The sequence below is a fragment of the Centruroides vittatus genome, unplaced genomic scaffold (genome assembly GCF_030686945.1).
Source record: "Centruroides vittatus isolate TY-2023 unplaced genomic scaffold, ASM3068694v2 contig_2206, whole genome shotgun sequence".
Lineage (NCBI taxonomy): Eukaryota > Metazoa > Arthropoda > Arachnida > Scorpiones > Buthidae > Centruroides > Centruroides vittatus.
Genome location: NW_027121376.1, coordinates 1 through 24,686, shown reverse-complemented (window position 1 = coordinate 24,686; position 24,686 = coordinate 1). Strand labels below are relative to the sequence as shown.

At 34.1% G+C, this 24,686-nt stretch overlaps 3 protein-coding genes across 3 annotated transcripts in view; 2 read left to right on the top strand and 1 right to left on the bottom strand.

The window, feature by feature from the left end:
• The window catches only part of LOC136970833 (uncharacterized), a 158,578-nt gene extending 152,559 nt beyond the window's left edge, over positions 1-6,019 (bottom strand). The window contains exons 1-5 of the mRNA XM_067265301.1: positions 5,592-6,019; positions 1,021-1,075; positions 708-872; positions 435-638; positions 128-222 (exon numbers count right to left, since the gene is read on the bottom strand). Coding sequence (XP_067121402.1) covers positions 128-222; positions 435-638; positions 708-872; positions 1,021-1,075; positions 5,592-6,019 — 947 coding nt within the window. The remainder of the gene's footprint in view (positions 1-127; positions 223-434; positions 639-707; positions 873-1,020; positions 1,076-5,591) is intronic.
• The window catches only part of LOC136970830 (protein kinase C eta type-like), a 204,144-nt gene extending 191,495 nt beyond the window's left edge, over positions 1-12,649 (top strand). The window contains exons 2-10 of the mRNA XM_067265297.1: positions 10,876-10,930; positions 11,079-11,243; positions 11,312-11,515; positions 11,731-11,825; positions 11,901-12,037; positions 12,113-12,198; positions 12,275-12,350; positions 12,422-12,559; positions 12,633-12,649. Coding sequence (XP_067121398.1) covers positions 10,876-10,930; positions 11,079-11,243; positions 11,312-11,515; positions 11,731-11,825; positions 11,901-12,037; positions 12,113-12,198; positions 12,275-12,350; positions 12,422-12,559; positions 12,633-12,649 — 973 coding nt within the window. The remainder of the gene's footprint in view (positions 1-10,875; positions 10,931-11,078; positions 11,244-11,311; positions 11,516-11,730; positions 11,826-11,900; positions 12,038-12,112; positions 12,199-12,274; positions 12,351-12,421; positions 12,560-12,632) is intronic.
• A 3,889-nt stretch (positions 12,650-16,538) lies between these two features.
• LOC136970829 (zinc finger MYM-type protein 1-like) lies at positions 16,539-19,075 on the top strand. Its single transcript, XM_067265296.1, has 2 exons — positions 16,539-17,252; positions 18,989-19,075. Exons 1-2 carry the CDS (start codon positions 16,539-16,541, stop codon positions 19,073-19,075), a joined length of 801 nt encoding a protein of 266 aa, XP_067121397.1.
• The last annotated feature ends 5,611 nt before the right edge of the window (positions 19,076-24,686 follow it).

The window sequence follows — 24,686 nt, the reverse complement described above, 5'->3', positions numbered from 1 at the left end:
TATGTAAGCTGTCAAGTCCTTTCCGTCCACATACTCGCAGACAAAACAGAAACTGAAGAAAAGAATTATTAGACTACAGAAGCATAAAGTATTGCCAATAACTCAAATGAAAAAGGTTAAAATTTACCTCGTACTCATTTTGAAACAACTCATTAACGTCACAATATGTGGATGGCTCGATGCGGACGTCCATGCAGTTTTTTCTCTCTTTAACTCGCGCCTCTGTAAAGAAATTATCTTAATTTACACTTAATTAAGAATATTTTTTATATTTTAAATTAATGTTTATAGAACATCGCTTAGTGCATCATTAATAGTTAAATAAATTTCGATAAGCGTGTAATAACATAAATGATGATTTTTGAAGTCAAGGATAATTTAATATACGTGTTCTGTTTTTTGACGGCGACACGAAAACGAAGCTCAAAGCATACCTGTGAAAGACAAAAGCGCTTCATCTTGACGGCTTTCAAAGCCACTTTATCGTCTGAATTTTTACACCGAGCCAAATAAACTGTACCGAAATTTCCATTTCCTATTCCTTCAAACTCGTAATTCTCATTAAGAATGTGTTCATCATATTTCGATGAATTCTGTCGAATTTGAGAACGTGCCAAATTATGTTCCAATTCGCAGTTCTGAAATCGCAGAATCTTTTAATTATAAGCTTCTTTAATTCAAGGATTGTATAAAGAACGAGAACTTACCCGTGAATCGGAAATCTCGCCCGACATACGACGACAACAACATAATTTATAGAATGCATTTCTGCAGAATTCTATAAATTTTCTCCTCTTTGAATACTTGTCTGGGAACTGTAAATCTTCTTTGTTTGAGGGGAAACACTTTGTTCCAAGACAATTTCCGTCCAACTAAGAAAAATCGATAATCAAAGTCATTTACACTTGCAACGTTAACGGAAAAAGTATATAAAACTGCTTTAGAAAAATACTCGTAGATACTAACTCAATCTTAGTCATAAATAACGCTGATTTTCCAAGAGAAAGATAAATATCTTACCTTTGTAGAACAATCCGTAACTTGCTGACCACTTGGTTCAGCATCATCATCTCCCCTGTAAAGAAATTCGATTATATCGTAATTAATATTAAACAAATCTCAATTATAAATCCATTTTCGCTTCCAAATCGCAACAATACAATATTGTTAAATGCAGTTTATTGTTAAGAATTGTTGTAATTCATTGTTATGAAATTACATTTAATATGAAATCGCGTGATTAAATATATGAAATTTTATTCGCGTATTAAAATGAGCTTTTGAGAATTCTTTACAAAGTCTGATCATTGTTTTAAATGTACATTTCTCTCTCGTTGCCATTAAAACGAAAAGTTTAATCCTTCGGAATTAATAAAGTTAGAAATTTATAATAGATGCTTTTATATGTCTGAGACTTCAGCTTGTGTTAAAACACATTGCACTCGAATGGCTCCACTCAAAGATATGTTTAGGTTCTCTATAGGAGCCGATATCTCCGGAAGTAATGCGGTTGTCTCTCCAGGAAGCGCGAATAAGTATTATAGCGGTGAAGAAATGAATTCATCCGTTGTTAATGAGCGATACAGAGAATAAGGAGCCGATCACATCGCTTTAGACGCCACGATTAAGCAATATTAAAGAGTCGCTTTGCACTTATAATAACTTAGAAAGTCGTGAAATATTTTTTTAAAAATATTCTTATTGTAATAATTTAATTTATAGAAATGTTGTAAATGAGTTGTAGGATAAAGCATTCTGTAAAACTCTAATTATGTTTTGAAAAATGACTATTAAGCAATTATAAAATATATTCGATATTTAAATTCAAACGGATTATTTGCCACTCTCTTGGATTTGATCGCGTAAGTGGTTTTAAGTCATGCACAAGAAGAAAGTCTATTCTCCATTTCACATGATATTGAGTTCCACGCTTCTGTTCTTGTTCTCTTTACATCTATTCTATTGCGGAAGTGGCTTGCCTCCTTTCGGCTGCCAACAATTCGAACGACGACGTAAAATAAAAAAGTCATCTTCTGTGTTTGTTTCGAAGAAAAAAAATTTTTGCCCTACCGATGAGTGACACCATCCGTTAGATATGTAATATATAAACGCAAGCACCTAATTCTACATGACAGCATGGTCGGGAGATCGACCAATGCTTCTGGTTTATTTATTTGTATTGAATAATGAAAAAAATCAAGAAGCAGCCCGCTCGGTACAATCTAATTCATCCAATACAAGCGAGCTATAGATGAGTTTGACAGTTTTAAGTTTTAATGTCTAAACGCTGAGTTTTTGGGTTATTAGAATATTGGATAGCCTGATACCTCCACGCATAGCGCAGCTTCTATGTATGTACATCGAAAGAGATTATCTACTCAAATTAATTTCTTTCTCCCTTTTCTTTAGAAGTTATCTGTGTTTGTTTTGATCGTTTGAACTACGACGTACAGGCAAGTAGTACAGCCTGAGACAATTTCAACCCGACTATTTCCACACGAACGGTATAGCGAGTTAAGGATAACATGGCTTGATGTCAGTCTATAAGATGAGGGAATACTTATCGATTGACTCTCTCCTGCTGGGATGTTGAATCTAGAGTTGGATACATACAAGCATTATAAAAGTAACATCGTTCTTGGATTCTTCTTTTTTTGAGAACTCGTCTCTCGGGATATCCGTTATTTTTAAATTTGCAGGGTAGAACAACAATGTTGGTTGGTCGTTCTAACATGAAATTCCAATGGTGTTCCATCTCACCTCGGTAGGTGGAACACTGTTATGCTTTCGTTTTACAGCCGGAGCAAGTCATATCTGTGGTGATTTCTTGTAACCGTGAACGAATCAAAAGGCGAGATAAGATTAACGAGAACGTTTATTAGCTTAGACACATCCGACTTGGATTTTATACAAAAGGCATCTGCTATCGTGAACAATTGACGAAATAAAAATATACATTTATCAGATAATAAATAATTTACTTTTTTGTATACACAACTGAGAAGATTATGTTTCAAGTTATAAACAGACGGTCTTCCGATGGTCAGACATACAAAACAAATGAACAGATAGCGCGTAACTAAAGCGCGGTTTACAATAACGAATATGATGAATCTTAACACTCCTTAATCATATTACAGCGTAACTTTTCGAATATTACACGATTGAAAGGTTTTGTTAGTATGTCAGCAAGCTGGTCGACGCTTTTAATATGTTGCAATTCAACAGTCGTACCAATAAGCTGCTGAATAAATTTTCTCTGAATCTCAATATGCTTTTTACCGTTGGTTATCTTTCCTTGGTGAGCGTTTTTAAGCATGTGAATTGCCGACTGATTGTCGACAAGTAACAACGTGAATCAAGATCATATCCGACGAAGATTCCTTTCATAGACTTTCTCTCCATCTTTCTCCTTTCATGATCCTCAATCAACACATAACACTCGCAGCCAAAATTTCTTAGTTTTGAGATGTTTACCCTACGTCCAAACCAAAGTTCGGCAGGACTTTCATTATCTATAGAGCTCTTGCCTGTTTGATTAATAGTGAATACAGCGTAGTTAATAGCTTTGTAAGGAACTGAGTCCAAACGTTATTTTTATTTTATTATTATTTCTGTTTTATTATCTTTTGTTTGGGGCTTATGTTTATTTAAGACGAAGGTTCCCCACCACTCTCTTGTTAGTAATGAAAAATGAAGATAAAACAACTCACGGAGAAATAAGCGCCGTAGGAAAAATCTTACGCACTTGCGCTGCCCAGCGGAAGTAACAGTCCGCAGAAAAAAAATGGAGGGGGGAGTCCCCACAATCACTAGTAGAGAAATACTTGATAAACCGTCTTAAACATCCCAGTTATAAGCTTTGTCGGAAACTTAAAGCTGCCAGAACAGAAAGTTAATGTTAGCAACTAAGTATGTAAATAAGAGGAGTAACCCAGCTCAAGTGTAACGTCACCTCACAGTATAAAACCCGTACGTTAACCGAAGAAGGAGAGGTGAGTTCCAAACCGAGGCGACTTTGAGAGCGAGGTAGATTCGAAAGCGAAGTATTTTCTGATAGAAGTCCAGATTGATAATTGGACGATCCAAGGTGTTAAAGAGGAGTTCGATTGACGATTTGACGATATCGAAAGGATTGAGGAAATAGTTTCTTCGTATAGTGAGGTGACGGATAGACGTTTAATTAGTAAGAGATTTTGTTCATAGTTTCTAAGTATTTGATTGTCGAATTTCAAAGGGGAAATTATTATTAAGTTAAGCTAAGTAGCTAAGTTTATTGTCGGGTTGACTTGTTGATTTTCGTTAATAAATTTTGTTTGGAATTATTGATATTTGTACGTAGTACGTTCTAGTTGCTAATTAAATATATTTGAACTTTTGATCTGACTTGATATTTGTCGTTATTATTACTAATTTTTCGGTGCACGCTTAAAAGCCCAGGCCTGGCAAACTAATCTCGAATCCGCGTAAAGTACCCGTTAGGTTAACGGAAGTTTCACCGACCGTAATTATAGTCGGTTTCCTAAGATAATAAAATTAAGTACTTTACAGCTTCATCCGAAAGATTTTCGCTTAGGTTCCTGGCATGTAAAACAGATCGAGCTGATTCCACTATGGTTCGCATCTCCCTTTCTATTTGTCCATTTTGCTGCAGTGTATACGTGTTTGTCCTGGTATGTAAAACTCCAAGCTCGTCCAATAACTCTCTGGTAGTCGAATTTTTGATTTCTGTCCCGTTGTCAGACCTTAGGCTTTTCACTTTTCTTCCAAATTGGTTTTCAACTAGTTTCATGTGTTTATCCAATGCTGCAGGGGCTTCATCCTTGATTCGTAAAAAATAAACAGTTCTAAAATGAGAAAAGTCGTCCTTGAATAAGAGAAAATATCTTGCCTTTTCCAGAGATAAGGTATCCATTTCACCTAAGTCAACATGTATCAGATCCAATACTTCCTTCGCTACCTTGTTATTTCGTGAGTGAGAGATATGATGTTGTTTGCCGTAGACACAGCCAACTCATACGTTGTTGTCCCAGTCGTCAATGTACCTTATATTGTTTCGGTCAAAAATACTTTTGCAGTACTTCACATTCTGATGTGCCAGCCTTTCGTGCCAGACTTTGATTGAGTTGGCCATCATGCACATTCCTATGACCTCTCTACGGAACATCATTTGATTTATAATTATTCGAGTCGTTGTGCTACTGCTATTTGCTCCTTTCTATCGGCCGTTTCGATAGAAAGGAACCGATTGACGTGTTTGCATTGGCAGTCTGAATAAATCCTTTATCCAACATTTGGGTAAACGAAAATAGATTGAATGGTATATTATGAACGTATAAAACGTCTTGCAGGGTTGCTGGATACCATTCCCTTCCACTAAAGGCCTCGAGTTCGACGTCAACTACTCCGATTCCATTGATTTCCGTGTTGTTCCAGAATATCAAATTCATATACTCCTCCAGCGCTTTGTAGTTTGTCAGCCATTCTTTCCTGTAGGTCAGTGCTGCCACACAGCACAAATCTTGATACCAAATATCCTATCGATCTCGTCTTCAGTTCTTGTTATTTATTTTCGTAGACGTCAGTCCTACAGTGACAAGAGCTCGTCGTTGTCCTTTGATTTTATCTCCTTTGTTTGATTCGTCTGACTTCTCATTTTTACATTCCTTTGCGAAATGCCTTTTTGATTGCAGTTGTTACAATTGTAGGTTTTCCTGCAATACTCCAAATATTTCTGACACGGCTTATTTTTGCAATATTTCTTTACGTGTCCCTTCTGTCCACATTTGAAACATTCGACTCCTGAATTTTTCAGCTGATTTCTGTCGTTGTTATCTTGCGATTTCTGCTTTAAAATGAGGGCAGTCTGTGCAGTTGATTCCTTCTTGTCGTCTTCCTTCAATCTGTCTTCTTCCAGTCGAAGTCGTTCAATTAAGGTGTCGATGTTCTTGTCCGTTGAATTAGCATTATCCCATGATATCCTGAATTGGTATAGTTTCGGTGGCAGTATTCCGAGCATTCTTGTTATAATCCAGCTTTCCTTAATTGTTTCTCCTTCAGCTTTTAAGTCTTCTGCATATTGTTGGACTGATAAGCAATTCTCCGCTACAGACTTGCTTGAGTCATACTAATAATTAAAAAAATTTCTCTGTAACCCTTCAGTTGTGAGATCGAACCTTTTACCATACAAGATTTCTAATAATTTGTGTATCATACTATACGCAGAGGTGCAATTTGCAGTTTTCTTTGCGATATTACTGCTCACATTTAAACCTATACAACTTTGAGCGTCTAAATACTTTTTAATCCACGCTGCGATATCTGCTGCATTATTCGCATCGTCAGGTTTAAGAGTAATGCCGCTCGCAATGTTATACAAATTCTTCGATGTCAATGTAAGTTTCATCTTACATTGACATCGAAGAATTTGTATAAACTTCCATGAAATATAATTAATATTTCCCTGCGAATCTTCTTCTGACAAAGTTTCCATTTGAGATTTCACGATATCCATATTGACAGACTAAATAATTTACTTAAATAGTTTGTGTCTTATCTAAATACACTTACGGTGATGGCGGGTAGCAATTCACGATCATTTACGAACAGTGTCGAGGTTACCGACGATTGAAGCTCGTCAAAGATGGAGATTGCGGACGATGAACGGAGATGTTGCTGACACGTGTCTCGACGCAACTTGCGGTTCTCAATTTATGCCTTTTCCTTTCTCTCGGACAAATTCGACCGTCGAGGTTCGTTCACGGGTCCTGGGCCCATAACCTGAGGTGACTTCTTGTAAGAGTGAACGAATTAAAAGGCGAGATAAGATTAACGAGAACGTTTATTAGCTTAGATACGTCCGACTTGGATTTTACGCAAAAAGCATCTGCTATCGTGAACAATTGACGAAATAAAATAAACAAATAAATTATTTTGTATTTTTATCTGATAAATGTGTATGTTATGGACAAAGTGATTAATCGGGCATTATTCATAATGACCGGGCATTATGAATAATGACTAAAGGGCGCGCAGTGTGATAAATATTGATTCATTTATCAAATTGACCGGTCATTATGAATACTGCTACCACCTAGTCGGGCAAAGTGATAATAATACGTTGAGGAGTTATCATCCGACATACGCTAGCCAATCGGCACTCGGTTGCGTGTGTGTATCGTGTTTAGTGCCGAATTTTAAATTTGATTAAAAAAACTCCACTTATTTCACTTAGAAATATTTATTTTTTGTGAATTATTTCAAAGTACTATTAACGGATATTCTTCCGGTAAGTTAGAAGTAACTTCCATTTTTGACTCTCACTTTTTCTATCATTAACAAATACGCTGATTTTTGAGATTTGTAATGACGGCTGTAAATATAAAAGTCTCTGTAATCCGAACAACATATACTTGTAAATCGGTAGACTATCTTTCAGCCAAACTGCTAATAACTTCTTTTATTTAGTATGGTAAATGCATTTCGGTCCTATTTTACATCATGGACCCTCTTCAGTACCTTCATACTCCCAGATCTTATATGCGCTTCTACGGCACTAATACGGCTAATTTACATGCAAATATTCACACAGTTGGTAACTGTGGTGCTAAAACAGTTAGGGTTGCACATTAAATGTAATTTTTTAATTTGTTATAATATATGTATAAAACCGAATTTAAAAAATTAAAAAATATACAAAAATACATACTTTTTTGGTGACTGTGGAATCAATTCCGCACTATATATATATATACCAATAAAACATCACTGTGGTATACAATTTTCAGTGGTAATACGTCACATAACCAACCCGTACAAATTTACTCTGTAACACACTCGTTATACAGTCTTATCTCACTGCGCCATCTATCAGAGGGTACCATCTCTGATCAATTTGCATACCGTTAGAAATGTTGATCAAATTATTATTTTTACTATTGTTGTATTTTATTATTTCTATGTGTTCTTTAAATTTGCGTTTATAAATATCCCGTTCATTATGTAAAATTTGTACACTATTTCTATCAATTTGACAATTATTATTAACAACATGAGGGTACCAAGGAGAAATATTATTTTTCAAACGTATAGCTGCTTCATGTTCTTTAATTCGTTTTTCCAATGTACGACCTGTTTCCCCGATATAAACTTTCGGGTTCTGACAGTTGCAATTAATTTTATACACAGTACCAATCTTTTTTTTTCCTTATCAATTTTAATTGGGTTAGTTCTTACTTTAATATTGTTTAATATCTTATTGGTCAAGGACGGGGCCAAAACAATTTCATCACTTTTTAAAAAATTTATACACTTATTATATATAATATCCACATAAGGGAAACTATTAGAGATGTTTTTTATTCTGCTTAATATTAAATTTATTTCTTTCATAATTAGTATGCCATTTCTTTAATATGTATTGTGGGTAACCATTAAGAATAAATTTTAAATTTAATTTATTATATGCTATGATTTGTTCGTTATTATTAGTGATTCTTGTGTATATTTTCCTCAGTTCCATTATATATACATTCTTTTTAAAACTTATTGGTGCACTTGAGTAATAGTTCATTGTTTTTTGTACATTGGGGGATTTTGTATAAGTAGTAAATGAATATTTTTCATTTTCTTTATTGTTATATCCAGGAAATTAATTTTATTATCTTGTTCTAACTCTATGTCAAATTTTATATGTTGACTTATATTGTTTACAATCTTCATAAATGAAAAAGATATTTTAATTTTATTATTAAAGATTAATAAATAATCATCTACGTACCTTCTTACTATTTTTACCCCAGGTATATTTTGTATTTTAACATCAATATTCTTTATTTCTAACTCGGCAACTAATTATATTTAATATTTAATTTACGCTGATTTTGTAAAAATTTAATTGTTTTCACCTTTTTCTGCTATTAACTTGTTTAATCGGTTGTTCATGTCACTTAATGATTCCTCCATGATCGTTACTTTTGTCAAAGAAAAAAGATTAACTACTGGTCACGTAAATTTAAAATTTGGTAATAAATGCAGTACGCATGCGCAACTAAGATGTAAATTCTGAGTGGCTAGCGTATGTCGGATGATCACTCCTCAACGTATTATTATCACTTTGCCCGACTAGGTGGTACAATATTCATAATGATCAGGTCAATTTGATAAATTTTTGAAATTTATTACAATGCCCGATTTTGTTGGTCATTATTCATAATGCCCGTATTAATCACTTTGTCCATAACATATATACAACCGAGAAGATTATGTTTCAAGTTATAAACAGACGGTCTTTCGATGGTCGGACATACAAAACAAGCAAATGAACAGATAGCGCCTAACTAAAGCGCAATTTACAATAACGAATATGATTAGTCTTAACAATATCTCGTCCTATTCTAATAACCAATAACCAATATTCTAATAACTCCAAAACTCAGCGTTATATCGGGGACTTGTAATATCGATGTATCTATAGTTGAGTCGATTCAGACGTCTCCTGAGATGCAATACTCTGTTGATTTTTGATGTTAAAATGTTTTCTCTAAAAAAAGGGGAAAAGAAATTAATTTGAGTAGATAATCTCTTTCGATATACATACCTAGAAGCTGCAGCTATGCGTGGATGTATCAGGCTATCCAATATTCTAACCCCAAAACTCAGCGTTTAGATATTAAAAATTAAAACTGTCAAATCCATCTGTAGCTCGCTTGTATTGGATGAATTAGATTGTACCGAGCGGGCTGCTTCTTGATTTTTTTCATTATTCAATACAAATAAATAAACCAGAAGCATTGGTCGATCTCCCGACCATGCTGTCATGTAGCATTAGGTGCTTGCGTTTATATATTACATATCTAACGGATGGTGTCACTCATCGGTAGGGCAAAAATTTTTTTTCTTCGAAACAAACACAGAAGATGACTTTTTTATTTTACGTCGTCGTTCGAATTGTTGGCAGCCGAAAGGAGGCAAGCCACTTCCGCAAGAGAATAGATGTAAATGGAAGAGGAAGAACAGAAGCGTGGAACTCAATATCATGTGAAATGGAAAATAGACTTTCTTCTTGTGCATGACTTAAAACCACTTACGCGATCAAATCCAAGAGAGTGGCAAATAATCCGTTTGAATTTAAATATCGAATATATTTTATAATTGCTTAATAGTCATTTTTCAAAACATAATTAGAGTTTTACAGAATGCTTTATCCTACAACTCATTTACAATATTTCTATAAATTAAATTATTACAATAAGAATATTTTTAAAAAAATATTTCACGACTTTCTAAGTTATTATAAGTGCAAAGCGACTCTTTAATATTGCTTAATCGTGGCGACTAAAGCGATGTGATCGGCCCCTTATTCTCTGTATCGCTCATTAACAACGGATGAATTCATTTCTTCACCGCTATAATACTTATTCGCGCTTCCTGGAGAGACAACCGCATTACTTCCGGAGATATCGGCTCCTATAGAGAACCTAAACATATCTTTGAGTGGAGCCATTCGAGTGCAATGTGTTTTAACACAAGCTGAAGTCTCAGACATATAAAAGCATCTATTATAAATTTCTAACTTTATTAATTCCGAAGGATTAAACTTTTCGTTTTAATGGCAACGAGAGAGAAATGTACATTTAAAACAATGATCAGACTTTGTAAAGAATTCTCAAAAACTCATTTTAATACGCGAATAAAATTTCATATATTTAATCACGCGATTTCATATTAAATGTAATTTCATAACAATGAATTACAACAATTCTTAACAATAAACTGCATTTAACAATATTGTATTGTTGCGATTTGGAAGCGAAAATGGATTTATAATTGAGATTTGTTTAATATTAATTACGATATAATCGAATTTCTTTACAGGGGAGATGATGATGCTGAACCAAGTGGTCAGCAAGTTACGGATTGTCCTACAAAGGTAAGATATTTATCTTTCTCTTGGAAAATCAGCGTTATTTATGACTAAGATTGAGTTAGTATCTACGAGTATTTTTCTAAAGCAGTTTTATATACTTTTTCCGTTAACGTTGCAAGTGTAAATGACTTTGATTATCGATTTTTCTTAGTTGGACGGAAATTGTCTTGGAACAAAGTGTTTCCCCTCAAACAAAGAAGATTTACAGTTCCCAGACAAGTATTCAAAGAGGAGAAAATTTATAGAATTCTGCAGAAATGCATTCTATAAATTATGTTGTTGTCGTCGTATGTCGGGCGAGATTACCGATTCACGGGTAAGTTCTCGTTCTTTATACAATCCTTGAATTAAAGAAGCTTATAATTAAGATTCTGTTTTTTTCAGAACTGCGAATTGGAACATAATCTGGCACGTTCTCAAATTCGACAGAATTCATCGAAATATGATGAACACATTCTTAATGAGAATTACGAGTTTGAAGGAATAGGAAATGGAAATTTCGGTACAGTTTATTTGGCTCGGTGTAAAAATTCAGACGATAAACTGGCTCTGAAAGCCGTCAAGATGAAGCGCTTTTGTCTTTCACAGGTATGCTTTGAGCTTCGTTTTCGTGTCGCCGTCAAAAAACAGAACACGTATATTAAATTATTCTTGACTTCAAAAATCATCATTTATGTTATTACACGCTTATCGAAATTTATTTAATTATTAATGATGCACTAAGCGATGTTCTATAAACATTAATTAATATAAAAATATTATGTAGATATTATTAAGTGTAAATTAAGATAATTTCTTTACAGAGGCGCGAGTTAAAGAGAGAAAAAACTGCATGGACGTTCGCATCGAGCCATCCACATATTGTGACGTTAATGAGTTGTTTCAAAATGAGTACGAGGTAAATTTTAACCTTTTTCATTTGAGTTATTGGCAATACTTTATGCTTCTGTAGTCTAATAATTCTTTTCTTCAGTTTCTGTTTTGTCTGCGAGTATGTGGACGGAAAGGACTTGACAACTTACATACGCCACAACAAATTTCTGGAGGAAGCCGAAGCCAAAATACTCGCTGCTCAAGTGGCTTCGGCCATCACGTTTATTCATAACAAAGGTGATTTTCTAAATTTATTTATTCATGTTTTCACAAATGCAAATTGTATGACGAATTTGTTTCTGTCTTCGACAGGGATAATTCATAGGGACATTAGCTCCAGCAACATCATGATAGATAGGACGAAAGGAGCACAGTTAATCGATTTCGGTCAGTGCACAGTGAGTAGTGTATACTGTAATATCCTAAGTTACGTAGAGGTACACATTTTATGACATTGTCGTTTCTTTCCGTCAGTATGAACGTAATCCCAAAGACTATTGCGGGACTTTGTTCTATCTTTGTCCAGAAATTCTTGAGAGAAAGCCATACGGTAAGGTGCTCTATTCGAATTTAATCGAATCATTTCGTTTAACTCTTGTAATCAATACGTATTACGTTTAGATGCTTACTGCGATTGGTGGGCATTTGCAATAATATTATATGAGATGTTAATTGGACAAACCCCAATGGCTATTTATTTGAAAAGAATTAACAACGTTGACAAAATGAACCTGACGTCCCTTATCGAGATGGCGAAAAGTAAGCCATCGTTATTTTTAATTTGTTAACAAGAAAGAGAAACGTTGTGACTAATGTAAGCGTGTCTTTTCAGTGGCTCAAAATGTTTAGTTGCAGTATCCAATGTGACTGTCGATGAATGCCGTAGACATGATCGAGGATCTACTACAAAAGGTAAGGTTATAATATCTACTCTAGTTATGACACATTTCATTTGCATAATTATTTTTCATTACATTTCGAAGTATAAAATGTTAGTATTTATCTTGTTTTATACGAGAATTTCATAAATTTTATGTAGTTAATAAGAAACGCGTTCATTTAATAACATTTGAACACATTTTCTGAATAATTAGGTGAATATTTGAATAACTAATTCAATTTGTTTAATCAACACTGTTGAATACTTAATTTCAATGTTTGTGATAATCAAATTTTAATTAGTAATCATAAGCTGAATAACTTACTGTAATACGAATTGACTTTGAAAGTTTACAGATAAAAATATGATTAAAAATTACTAATTTTTATGATTTCTTGTCTTTTCAGGATCCAAATAAACGTCTTCAAGAAGGAGACATCAGAATACACAGATTTTTTGATGATGTCCCTTGGCCCGAATCAGTTCACAATTGACTGATTCAATATATATTTATATATATATTCAAAAGAAATTGTTTTTCAAAATATAATTTATTATATGATTTTGTTAATTATACTTAATTAAACTTTAATTGTATCTTTAAATGATTTCAACTAATCGTTTCGAATTAAACTTAATTGCGCTTGATCGTTTTTGGTAGTTTGTGTGTTGAATATTGTACGATAAGCATTCGTATTGTGTGGTGGATATTAAAAAAGAATCATGTAGGATTTGTATGGCGAATAGTCTGAACAAGCGCGAGTAAAGACGAGGATAAAGACTACAAGAATAATTAAATCCTGTATCAATAACACATATAATGAAAATGTATATAAAAAAATACATTAAATGCATGTGTGAAAGACTAACATTTATGATTTCGTTTAATTTGTTGCGAAATGTTTTGCGGATGTCGATGTCTAAACAACCCTACAGACATTTTGGAAAGACATTATTGATATTCGTCAAAAGCTGTTATAGTGTACACAAGAAAACCGTCCCAGTGAAAATAATTTGAAAAATATTTTTTACTTCACAACTGTGTGCATAGGAAAACACTGGCAGCGCCGGATTAAGCCTTTAGCGAGCCTTAGACAAAATTTAAATTGGGGTTCCAGTTAAATAAGTTACTTCTAAACAAATCTTAAATAATGCCATTTTAAAATTTTAAATAATAATAGAGAATACAAACACTAATACACAGGGGTGATATTCAGCGGGTTCGCACAGGTTCGGCCGAACCCGTTGTTAAAATTTTCAGTCTTCCGAACCTTGTTAAACACACGGAACATTTCTCAGTGGTTTTGTTTTTTTTTTAAATATATTAAAATATACCAGTGGCGTGCCGTCATTGGAAGCGATGGAAGCGCCGATTCCACCTTCCAATGACTTTCCCTTGAATTTTATAAAATATAAATTTTTTCATATTTTAACGTACTTTGAATTAATTAAAATTACATAATGCAGTTATAATAAAATATTATCTTTTACAAATTTCTATACTACATGTGAAAAAAAAAACGATAAGATTGCTATTGTATATTCGAATAATTCGGTGGCGGAAGGAATGTCGAAACCGGGTCAGTCTCCAATCAGCCAGATTATATAGGCATTAGCACATGCGGTTTACAGTGCACCAAACTCACCCGGTTTAGCTCACCCGGCTAAACCGGGTAAGCGACACACTCGTAAAGAGTACAGCTTTATATCCCGGAGCGGTTGTGGGCTGTTAGCCACCTGCCTGTCAACTTCCAACCAGCCAGATTATAGGCATTGGCGCATGCGCTTTACAGAGCACCAACGTCACCCGGTTTAGCTGGTGGATGCTTCACACATAAAGCTTCTAACTTTATATCCCGGACCGGTTGTGGGCTGTTTAGCCGCCTGCCTGCTAGATATTCGGCCGCTCTCGCCCGATTACGTGAATCACGAGTAGACTAGATCAACGGCGGGCAACCCCGGCCCACGGGCCAGCTACGGCTCGTGAAAAGTTTATATCCGGCCCGCGAGATCTTTAATAGATTATTAAATTGGAAAAATAACTAATTAATAGTTAATTTTCCAATTCTTTGTAATTTTCGAAAACGATAAGAGAAATAAATGTAGTATAAACTTTTTATTTATTTATTTCATATTTGCAGACTAAAAAAATTACGAGTCACAAGAAGGCGTCAATTAACTACTACGGCCCGCGGAAAAACGTAAAATTTATTCTGGCCCGTGTTATAAAAAAGGTTGCCCACCCTAGACTAGATTTATAACTTAACCCAACCGATAGGAGTTTACTGGCATGTTTTTATAATAGTTCTGTATAGTTGACAGGAGTTTAAAAAAAATCCATTAAAATATTTGATATATTTATTCCGCTCTCCCATCTTATATTACTTACGGGTTTCAATGTTAAACCGGTGATATTACGATTATAGTATGTCCCATCTGTAAGGGAATGCAGAAAAAACGTGTACAATTCTTGTATAATGTTAAAAAATTAACTGTTACTTTGGCATCATTATTTACAACCGAATTTAATGAATGAGACGTACAATGGTACAAAAAAAGCTCTAGAATTTATTTTTCTTAAATGTACAATCTAAGTATCGGTTGTCATAAAAATTTCTTTCCACATTTTTCCCAAGACTACAGATATTCGAGTACAAAGTAACTGGTTTCGAGTTATTTCTACTAAGAAGTAGTTAAATAATTAAGAGATTAGGGAATGGTTACATAAGTAAAACCCTGCTGACTTAAACAAAAGCTTAACCGAAACAATTACTAGCTCAGTACAGTGGGGAACTGATTTCCGTGTACACCTGGTACTAAAACGAATTACAGTAGTTAGAAAACAAATGACTATTAAGTTTAACATATTTACATCTATGGTGAGAAACGTTTAAAATTTACAACGGCCCTGTCGCGTCCTTTGAGATATACTAGTGATGCGACAAAAGAGGCATTTGACATTGACCGGTATCGGCACCCTCGGGATTTGTCACGCATGCATTCACTGTACACCTACCAAAATCGTCTCTGTTTCCATTCGTGAGCCACTCGCAGGGAGCAATTTTAACTCAGTGGATTGTTTAAATATTTAAAAATAAACAATATTTTATGTTATTTTTATATACGTTTCTTCGCAAAAGTATATTCATACAATTGAATATTTTGTACCAGGTATGTATAATTGTATATCCATCACAAATTTTATTTTACTAAGTAAGTTTTAATAATTTTATTTTTAATTTTAGCCCTTATATCATGGCTAGCGATTTAAACTGTAATTGTGATATTGAAAATTTACTTAAAAAAAGTTTTGGCTCAAGACAATATAATGAAAAAGAAGCCATTATTAAAAGAGAAAGACCAACGCCTAAATTAAATATAAGTACTTCGACAAAAAAATTTGTTCGACATTTTCACGATAAAATTTATCAAGACGTAAAATGGCTTTGTGGATGCATAAAAATGCAAAAATTGTTTTGTTGGCCTTGCCTATTATTTTCAAATGAAATTAGTGTGTGGAATAAGAATGGCTTTGACGATTTAAATAATTTGAGTAAAGCTAGAAAAAGACACGAAAATCGTAAATGTCACATCGATTCTTTCGTAAAATTGAAGCAATTTGGAAATCAAAATAGAATAGAATTTAACATTAGTAAACAATATAAAATTAATATTGAAAATTATAACAAGATAGTTACGGCTAATAGATATATTGTATCTAAATTAATAGATATTACATGCTTTTTAGCAAAGCAAGAATTGGCATTTAGAGGGCATAGGGAATGTATTGAATCTAATAACAGAGGTAATTATATTGAACTCGTTTCTTTATTAAGTACGTCAGATAATCAATTAAAAATGCATTTAGAGAAGTCTACAGTTTTTACTGGCTTATCGAACAAAATTCAAAATGAGCTCGTTAATTCGTTAGGAAACGTTTTATTGCAAGAAATTAAAAAAGAAATTGAAAACGCAAAATTTGTTGCTATAATTGTAGATGAAACAACGGACATTAGCCACAGAGCCCAGATGTCGACTGTATTTCGTTACGTGAAAGAAAACGGTAACGTCGAAGAAAGATTTGTGGGCTTTACTGATGCGAGTGAGAACAGAGACGCAAATTCGTTATTCACTCACATTAAGAGTTACTTAGACGAATTTCAATGCACTAAAAAATTAGTGGCACAAACATACGACGGTGCTGCCGTAATGGCCGGACAACATAATGGTGTCCGAGCTAAAATTAAAGAAATATCCAAACATGCTATTTTCGTACACTGTTATGCTCACAGATTGAACCTAGTTTTCTCTCAATCTGTTGGATATATAAAAGAATGTAAAATATTTTTTCAAACTATGACAGGATTTTCTTCATTTTTTTCTAAATCTTCTAAAAGATCTCACGCCTTAGACCTAGAAGTCAATAAGCGTTTTCCTTCAGCCACACCTATTAGATGGAATTACAATAGCAGGATTGTAAACTGCGTTATGGAGTATAAAGAAGAATTAAAACTTTTGTTGTTGAATATGGTTGAAAGTCCAGAACAATGGGATTCTGATACTACAATTGCCGCAAGAGGATTATACCATTATTTAATAGATTTTGATTTTCACTTTTTATTACTAGTTTTTCATCAAATATTTGCACATTCAGATATCCTTTTTGATATATTACAAAAAAAATTTTAATATAGCATATTGTATTACTAGAATAAATCACTTTATTGATTTTTTACGACAGAAAAGAAATGATTTTGATTTGATTTGGGACGCTTTGAAAAAAGATGAAACTTTTTTAGAAATTCAACCAAAAAGAGGAATGAGACATACTGATATTGAGTCTAAAAAGGATTTATATAGACGTCTGTTTTATGAAATAATGGATACATTGATACAAAATTGTATTGACAGATTTGCCGACATAAAATCTCTAGAATTTTTATCACTTTTAGATTTTAATAATTTTAAATATTATGAAAAACAATTTCCCGAAGAGAGTTTTAATGCTTTACGTAAATTTTATGGAGAATTTTTTAATTTATGTAAATTACGTAGTGAATTGCAATATTTATATTCGTGTCCGGACTATATTGGCAAGTCACTCTTAGACATAAAAAATATTATAATTAATGATGACCTAAACAAAGACGTACTAATAGAATTATATGGTTTAATATCATTAATTTTTACAATACCATCTACCAGTGCGTCTGTTGAGCGTAGTTTTTCAACAATGAAGCGAATTCATACATTCGCCAGGAACACTCAGTCGGAGGAAAGATTGTCGTCACTAGCGTTGCTTTCTATAGAAAAAGAACTTTTAAATACGTTGATGGAATCAACGACGAGTGACTTTTATGATAAAGTAATTAACGACTTTGCGGGAAAACATCGCCGAATAGAGTTAATTTATAGAAAATAAAAAAAAGAAACAAGTTTTTCTATAATTGTATTATGTATGTATTATTTGTATTTTAGAATTAAAGTACATAAATTGTTTATTTTTGTCATTCGCACGTACGAATGGACCCTAGACCATCACTGACGCGCAATTAACTGATTGCCCCTGAAAGTCGGCTTCTTACAGAAACACAGCTTCCCTATCATCAAATGTCACGGCACGCCACTGAAATATACGTATTATACTCTGTAATACTACTAAACTAAACCTGTTCGCACCGAGCATTTCAATCTAGATTGTGAGCAAGGTCGGGGACTATGTCTTGGTGCGATCTCTCTCAACCGAAACGAGGTTTAATCGCGATCGATTCAAGAGAGTTCTTGAAACTAGATCCAGTCATAAGAGAGATCCTACAATCCCACACGCGCGAGATAATACAAGATGGCTGTGTTATCTCGCGTCGGTCTATGGACAGCGAAATAAAAAGGATATTGTATTTCGAGAGATGATGACATCTGTCTATTATCAGCAGTGCCATTCGGGGTGAAAAATTTCTCTGCCTAAAAAAAAAAAAAAAAAAAAAAGGTCGACAGCACTAATATACTATTGTTGCCTGGTCTTCGCCCAGGGATCGTTACGTTCCAAATACGCCACTGATTATTAGATATATCGCAAGAAAAGTTATTGTATTTATTTCTAGCCAAAACTTCCATTTCTTTGTCGGTGATTGTCAGGGAAAAATTTTCTGCTAGCGAACCCTTTGTTAATTATTTTGAATATCACCACTGCTTATACAATAATAACTGTACAACAAAAGAGTTTCTGGTGCAACGAAAAACGTATATAATTTTAGCCATTAATCAGCCTTTAAAATATTTAAATTTTTCGTTTTGGATTTTTATTTCAGAAAATTTATCATTCTAGCCGTTTGGGATTGTCTTTAGTAAGCATTGTTAAAGACAGCTTTTCCTGTGCTATCGAATTTCTTAAATAATTTTTAACTCGTTTTAAAACAACGATTCTGCACCGAAGCCGGGCCCTAGACATTTGTCTAATTTGTCTATTGGTTAATCCTGCCCAATGTCACACTGGGCATCAATATATCCAATACCATATTACACATATATTACATAGATCCAGCACCATATTATAAATCTTGAAAATAAGATAACTTTTATATTTTTTTCCTGGCCATACTGACATACTTGGAAATGAAAAAGCCAACTTTCAGGCTATGGGCTGGTTCACACTATGACCGACTGGTCGGACTTCAAGTCGTGTTGCCATGGCAACAGCAGTTGGTCAACTGACTGGTCGTTCCAGTCTGACAGATTTAAAAAGTTAAATATTTGTAGCTGGGTCAGAGCAGTCAGTGAGCTACAGCCAATGAAAGCTTCGAAACTACAACCAATCAGACTTTGGATATATGAAAACTATTAAATCAATCAAACATAACTTTACTTTATATATATTTCTGATTTATTTAAATTTTTCCTTGTACCTTATTTCTTTCATAACCTCTTAAATTTTAAATGGGAACACATATGATTTTAATTTATATATTAAAAAACATTATCGACATAATGAGAAAAGATGGTATTATTTAGACTTTTCATAAGAATTTATCAACGAAGTAAGATCATAACTGCAAAGTTTAATCAGGTAGATTACAAAAATATTTTTAAAAATTAGAAAAACTTAAAACGATTTCTAACACCCGTTCTGATTGTCCTTACGAATTGGCCGCCGACATATAATCGTACTCAATGTGAATGCTTCTACTACTAGTTGGTCTGATTATAGGATCGTTCAGGTTGGACCAGTCGGTCATAGTGTGAAACAGCCTCTCTCACATAGCAGCCTTACAAATTATATTCATGACAATGCTGTGCAAAAGTGGAATCAACAATGGTTCAGCAGTAAAACTGGTAGAATAACAAGACTTTATTTTTCTAGTGTTGAATGCAGGTTCTCATCACCACTTAGAGATTTAATGTTTGCTACTGCTCCACTATTTACTGAGCATAATTTTAGAAGCTACCTGGCAATGTATAACCGGGCAGAAACTGCCTCTTGCTTTTGCTCTACAGAAAACCTAGACACCGTCGACCGTATGATCTATCATTGTCCAATTTACTATCAAGATAGACTTATTCTGAAATTAGAAATCTTTACGCTTGGTTTCAGGTGGCCATATCCATTCGATAAGCTTGTTCAGAAGCCACTGTTTGATGCTTTTTACAATTATGTTCAAAAAATATGGAAGATAAGACTATAATTTATAATTTCTAGTTTTACATTTTAGTTTTCACTAAAAGCCGAATACTGATTTTATGTTTACTTTGTATCATGTACAGTCAAACCTGTTTTTATGCGGGGATAGGGACCGCATTAAAAAAACGCATTAAAAAAAATCTCACGAAACTTCACGAATGGCTGTAAATAATAGTTTTCGCAACACAATTAAAAAAATAATTTTTTTATGCGGTCAACAGGGACCGCATAAAAAAAGTCTCACATAGAAAATAACTCAAAACCGTACGAAATAGAATTTATTGACAACAGATGTCAGCACTTGACTGCATCGTCTGGTCTATCGTCTGTTTTACATATTTTTGTCCAGGTGGTGTTTTGTTGACTTAAAAAGTAAATTATTTCATTTTTCGCATATTCATGCAATAATATTACTATAATAAGTGCATTTATGCTATAATAAGTCAACGTAAGACATGACGAATCGCACGAGACTAGTCGCCAACTATACCGCACAAATTAAAAATTCGCATTAAAAAAATCGCACAAATAAAAATCGCACATAAAAGGAGCGCATAAAAACAGGTTTGACTGTATTTTTGTTTATGTATTCTTAGTGTTATATACCCATAGGAGTGGTGCACTTATTCTAATAAAAAAGAAAAAAGAGACAGAAACCACCACACGGCCTTTCACCCATGATAAAAAAAATGTTTAGAGAGTGAGTTTGCTAGAGTTATTATTTTATCATGTCACACCTGATAGTTTTAGTACAACAAGCGTTCTTAATAGAAACCGTCAAATTCAAAACTCCACCACTCAACGAGATCAAAACATAAAAATAAGAATATTACGTAAGACGAGATCTATTACCCCCTACCCCCGAGTAAGAAATTGTAAGAAATCCTTGACCCCACCCACCCCAAAATACCTTATGTAATTTATGGACAGCCTCTTATATGCTCTCTTCTTGAATTAACCACACTCATTTTAAAAGTTTAATTCTGGTACTCTTCCAAAGTATATTTTTGGTTTTAACTGAAGCAGCAAATTTTAAATGCTAATGTTCATGTGCACTTCTTTCATTGTTTGAAGTATAAACTTAAAACTAAAATCTAATCATTTTCAATTTATGAAGTTTAAATTTTATTACAGGTATCTATATACATTGAATCCATCTGTACAATTTGGAAGAATTCAAGTTCCAAAAACCAAATCCAAGACCAAACTTTGGAGATATCCTTTTCATTAATTTTTTTCAACTGACATAATAATTTCTTTAAAATATACCTTAATGAAAAACACATTATCATGCAAGATTTAGATCAAAAGATAATGAAAATATTCACAAGAGAAGTGAGTGCGTAAAGATGCAACTCAGAAGTCAGGAATTGATAAACTGTTACCAGGGGTGACTATTGATGATTTTCCCTTTAATCCATGTGGATATTCTATGGTTTACTGAAAGGAGTAAGTTTTGTTTAACCTTTGAAATCAATTTAAAATTGATGATTAATAATGATCTTATTTATATGTAGGGTTATTACATAACAATTCACATCACACCAGAAACACTTTGTTCATAGGTGAGTTTTGAAACTAATATTCCTCAGGTTTGTAATAAATTATAGGTAATTCAACTTCAGTCTTATCGACAAAATCTACAATAAGACAAGTCTCGCCAAAACACACATTTTATTTCTTAATATTAAACTTTTCTAATGGTGTAGTTTCGAAATGCATTTTGTAACTAGGATGTTACAAAAAAGTTAAGGATTTGAGAAATGTTTTGGCAAAACTTGTTACTGTAGATTGTCACAGCAGTGTTTTTTAATGTTTTTCTTATCCATGGACCAGTAAAATTATGAATAATTTTGCATGGACCAATAATTATATGCAACTATGAATTATGCTTATCTACAGTTTCTGTATGTAATTGTAGATTACTATTTAAATGTCATCTGTAATTAACTGTGCCAATGTCAGTATGATCAAAAATTTTTCTGTGGATGCAGTGCTAGTTTGAAAAATATCAGTCCCTAGACCAGTAATTGAAAAACACTGGTATAGAGCCGTGGTTCTCAATCTTTTTGAAGTCAGGGAATACTAAACTTTGACAACCCCCCACAGTACACTAGCTTTAAAGCAGGGGTAGCAAACTTTTTTAAAATCAAAAGTGCACACTGTCTAGTATGATGTCATTGGTGTTTACTGATTACATTCCCATACAAAAGTTATTGTACATTGTATCAATTTTTCTTTTGCAACAATTTTTAATTGTATATTTTAATTTTTGTGGAACACTTGAAGTGGCTTCACGGAGCACCTGTGTTCCGCAGACCATGAATTGGGAACCACAGGTCTAGAGGATGCAGTTGAATTATAGAATTGCATTATATTTGTTTAAATTTGGTTTTTACGTTGAGAATGTTATCTTTAATATTTAGGAATGTCATCATGAATTGTTTTCTCAATTACTGCGGACTTTTCATCCAGGAAAATTCATTATGACCATTTTGGCAAATAAGGTATGTAATTTAAGGGTTAGTTTTATAGGTTAATGTTACCTATGGTAGCCAAGATGGCGACGGGGAAATTTTTCTACCCTACAATCTAGACGGCGGCAGGGATTTTTCCCCCGCCCGTATATTGCACGCGGCGACCGCGAAATTTTTTCTTTCTACCGTACATTTCAACGGCGACGTGAAGGTTATTTCTACCCGACGGTCTATATTAAGAATACTAAAAAACACGAACGAAAAAACAAGAGCACTTACTTTGTTACTGAGCCTTTCCTCTTTTTCTTCGTTTCCCGTCGACTGAACTTGATTCTCCGGCATGAGAAGAGGATCTCTTTTGCGCTTTTCTTTTAACAATGTTCTCGTTTTTTTCCACCTTTTTCTTCTTGGCAATAGGTGCGGGAGCGGCCGGAATGGTCTCCGGTTCTTTCCAACTAGGTACTTTTCCGCGACCGGGAAATATCATTCTGACGTGTTTGATAAAGGTGTGGAATTTTTCGCCGGGATTTTTTAACGTCCAATTGTGATACTTCTTATACATGAATGCGTACATATACGAATCCGACAAATCTTCTGTGTAATGTTTCGGCAAATTCTTCTTGTTTTTTAAGTGACCCCACAATCTTTCGATATTCTGAGTATGAACGCCTGTAATCGGGTTGACAAAATTTTCAGAGTGGTTTACTGTTTTATGAGAAATTTCTATACCTTCTAAATCGTCGATGTGGTTATATCCCTTCCATTCGTCTGTGAACACTGAGCTGCCGGAGTTAACGTATTTCGAAATGATCCAATTGAGAGTTATTTCAGATCTGTCATTAACCTGGCATATAAAACAAGTCTTGTCCTCCCGGCACAAACCTCCGACGACCCATTTAGTGCTTTTCATCTTTCTTCCTTTCTCGTATTTTCGTTTACATATCACTGTTTCGTCTATTTCCACTGTTTTGCCGACGCCTCCTATTTTAAACGATGTCAGATTGTGTAAGGACACTAACATAACGAAACGTACGTGGTTAGCCCAGTCTATTCCTGCCTTTTTAGAAACGCCCGAGGAAATTGCCGAATTACTCGTCGTGCACTCTAAACCAATATAGTGCCATATGAATGCCAACAGATTGGCCCACGAAACATTGCCGCATTTCCCTTTGAACGTTCCATCGAAAGCCGAACTATTCCGCCTGCATTTTCGGCAACGCATCGCGCAAGACTTCCGGTCGCTGCGATAAATCAATTTGCATGTTTGGCCGCATTCCTCGCAAACTTCCTCGGCGTGTTGGAGGCCTAATTTCACGGCGAATTTCAGTCCGCCATCAATTCTTTCGTCTAATCCCAACTCGGAATACTCCGCTTCGATTAACTGATAAAAACGTCGTCCAGTACACTGTTTCCAAAATCCGTCCGATTCTAAATCACAATCCGCCATGACTCGGTTGCGAAATATCTATTCCAAAAATCACAGAAAACGCTTAGCCTACTTTTCAATATAAACAACTTTTCCAACAGCCTAAATTCGCAAATAAAATTAAGAACATTACAAATTACCTCGTAATAGAAAAATTCCAGAAGTAAGAAAAAACCAACGAAATCTCTCGGCACGACAAGACGCCCACTCATACTCGGAGGAAAAATTTGCATAATTCCGATAACACGCAATTCGAAGAATCAAAGCGCCCTCTACGGATATCTTCAGTTGATGACGAAATCATGACGTAATCCCGGTCGCAATCTCGAACGGAGAGTGAAAAAATTTCCCCACCGCGGTCTATAATTTCCCCGTCGGCCTCCATAATTTCCCCGTCGCCATCTTGGCTACCATAGGTAACATTAACC

What these genes read in the sequence shown, in the direction of transcription:
- LOC136970829 (XM_067265296.1), top strand. Translation starts at nt 16,539, where the DNA reads ATGCATTTAGAGAAGTCTACAGTTTTTACTGGCTTATCGAACAAAATT. An exon ending in ATTCTGATACTACAATTGCC is followed by an intron (nt 17,253 to 18,988) that starts GCAAGAGGATTA and finishes TTTTTATTTCAG; the next exon opens with AAAATTTATCATTCTAGCCG.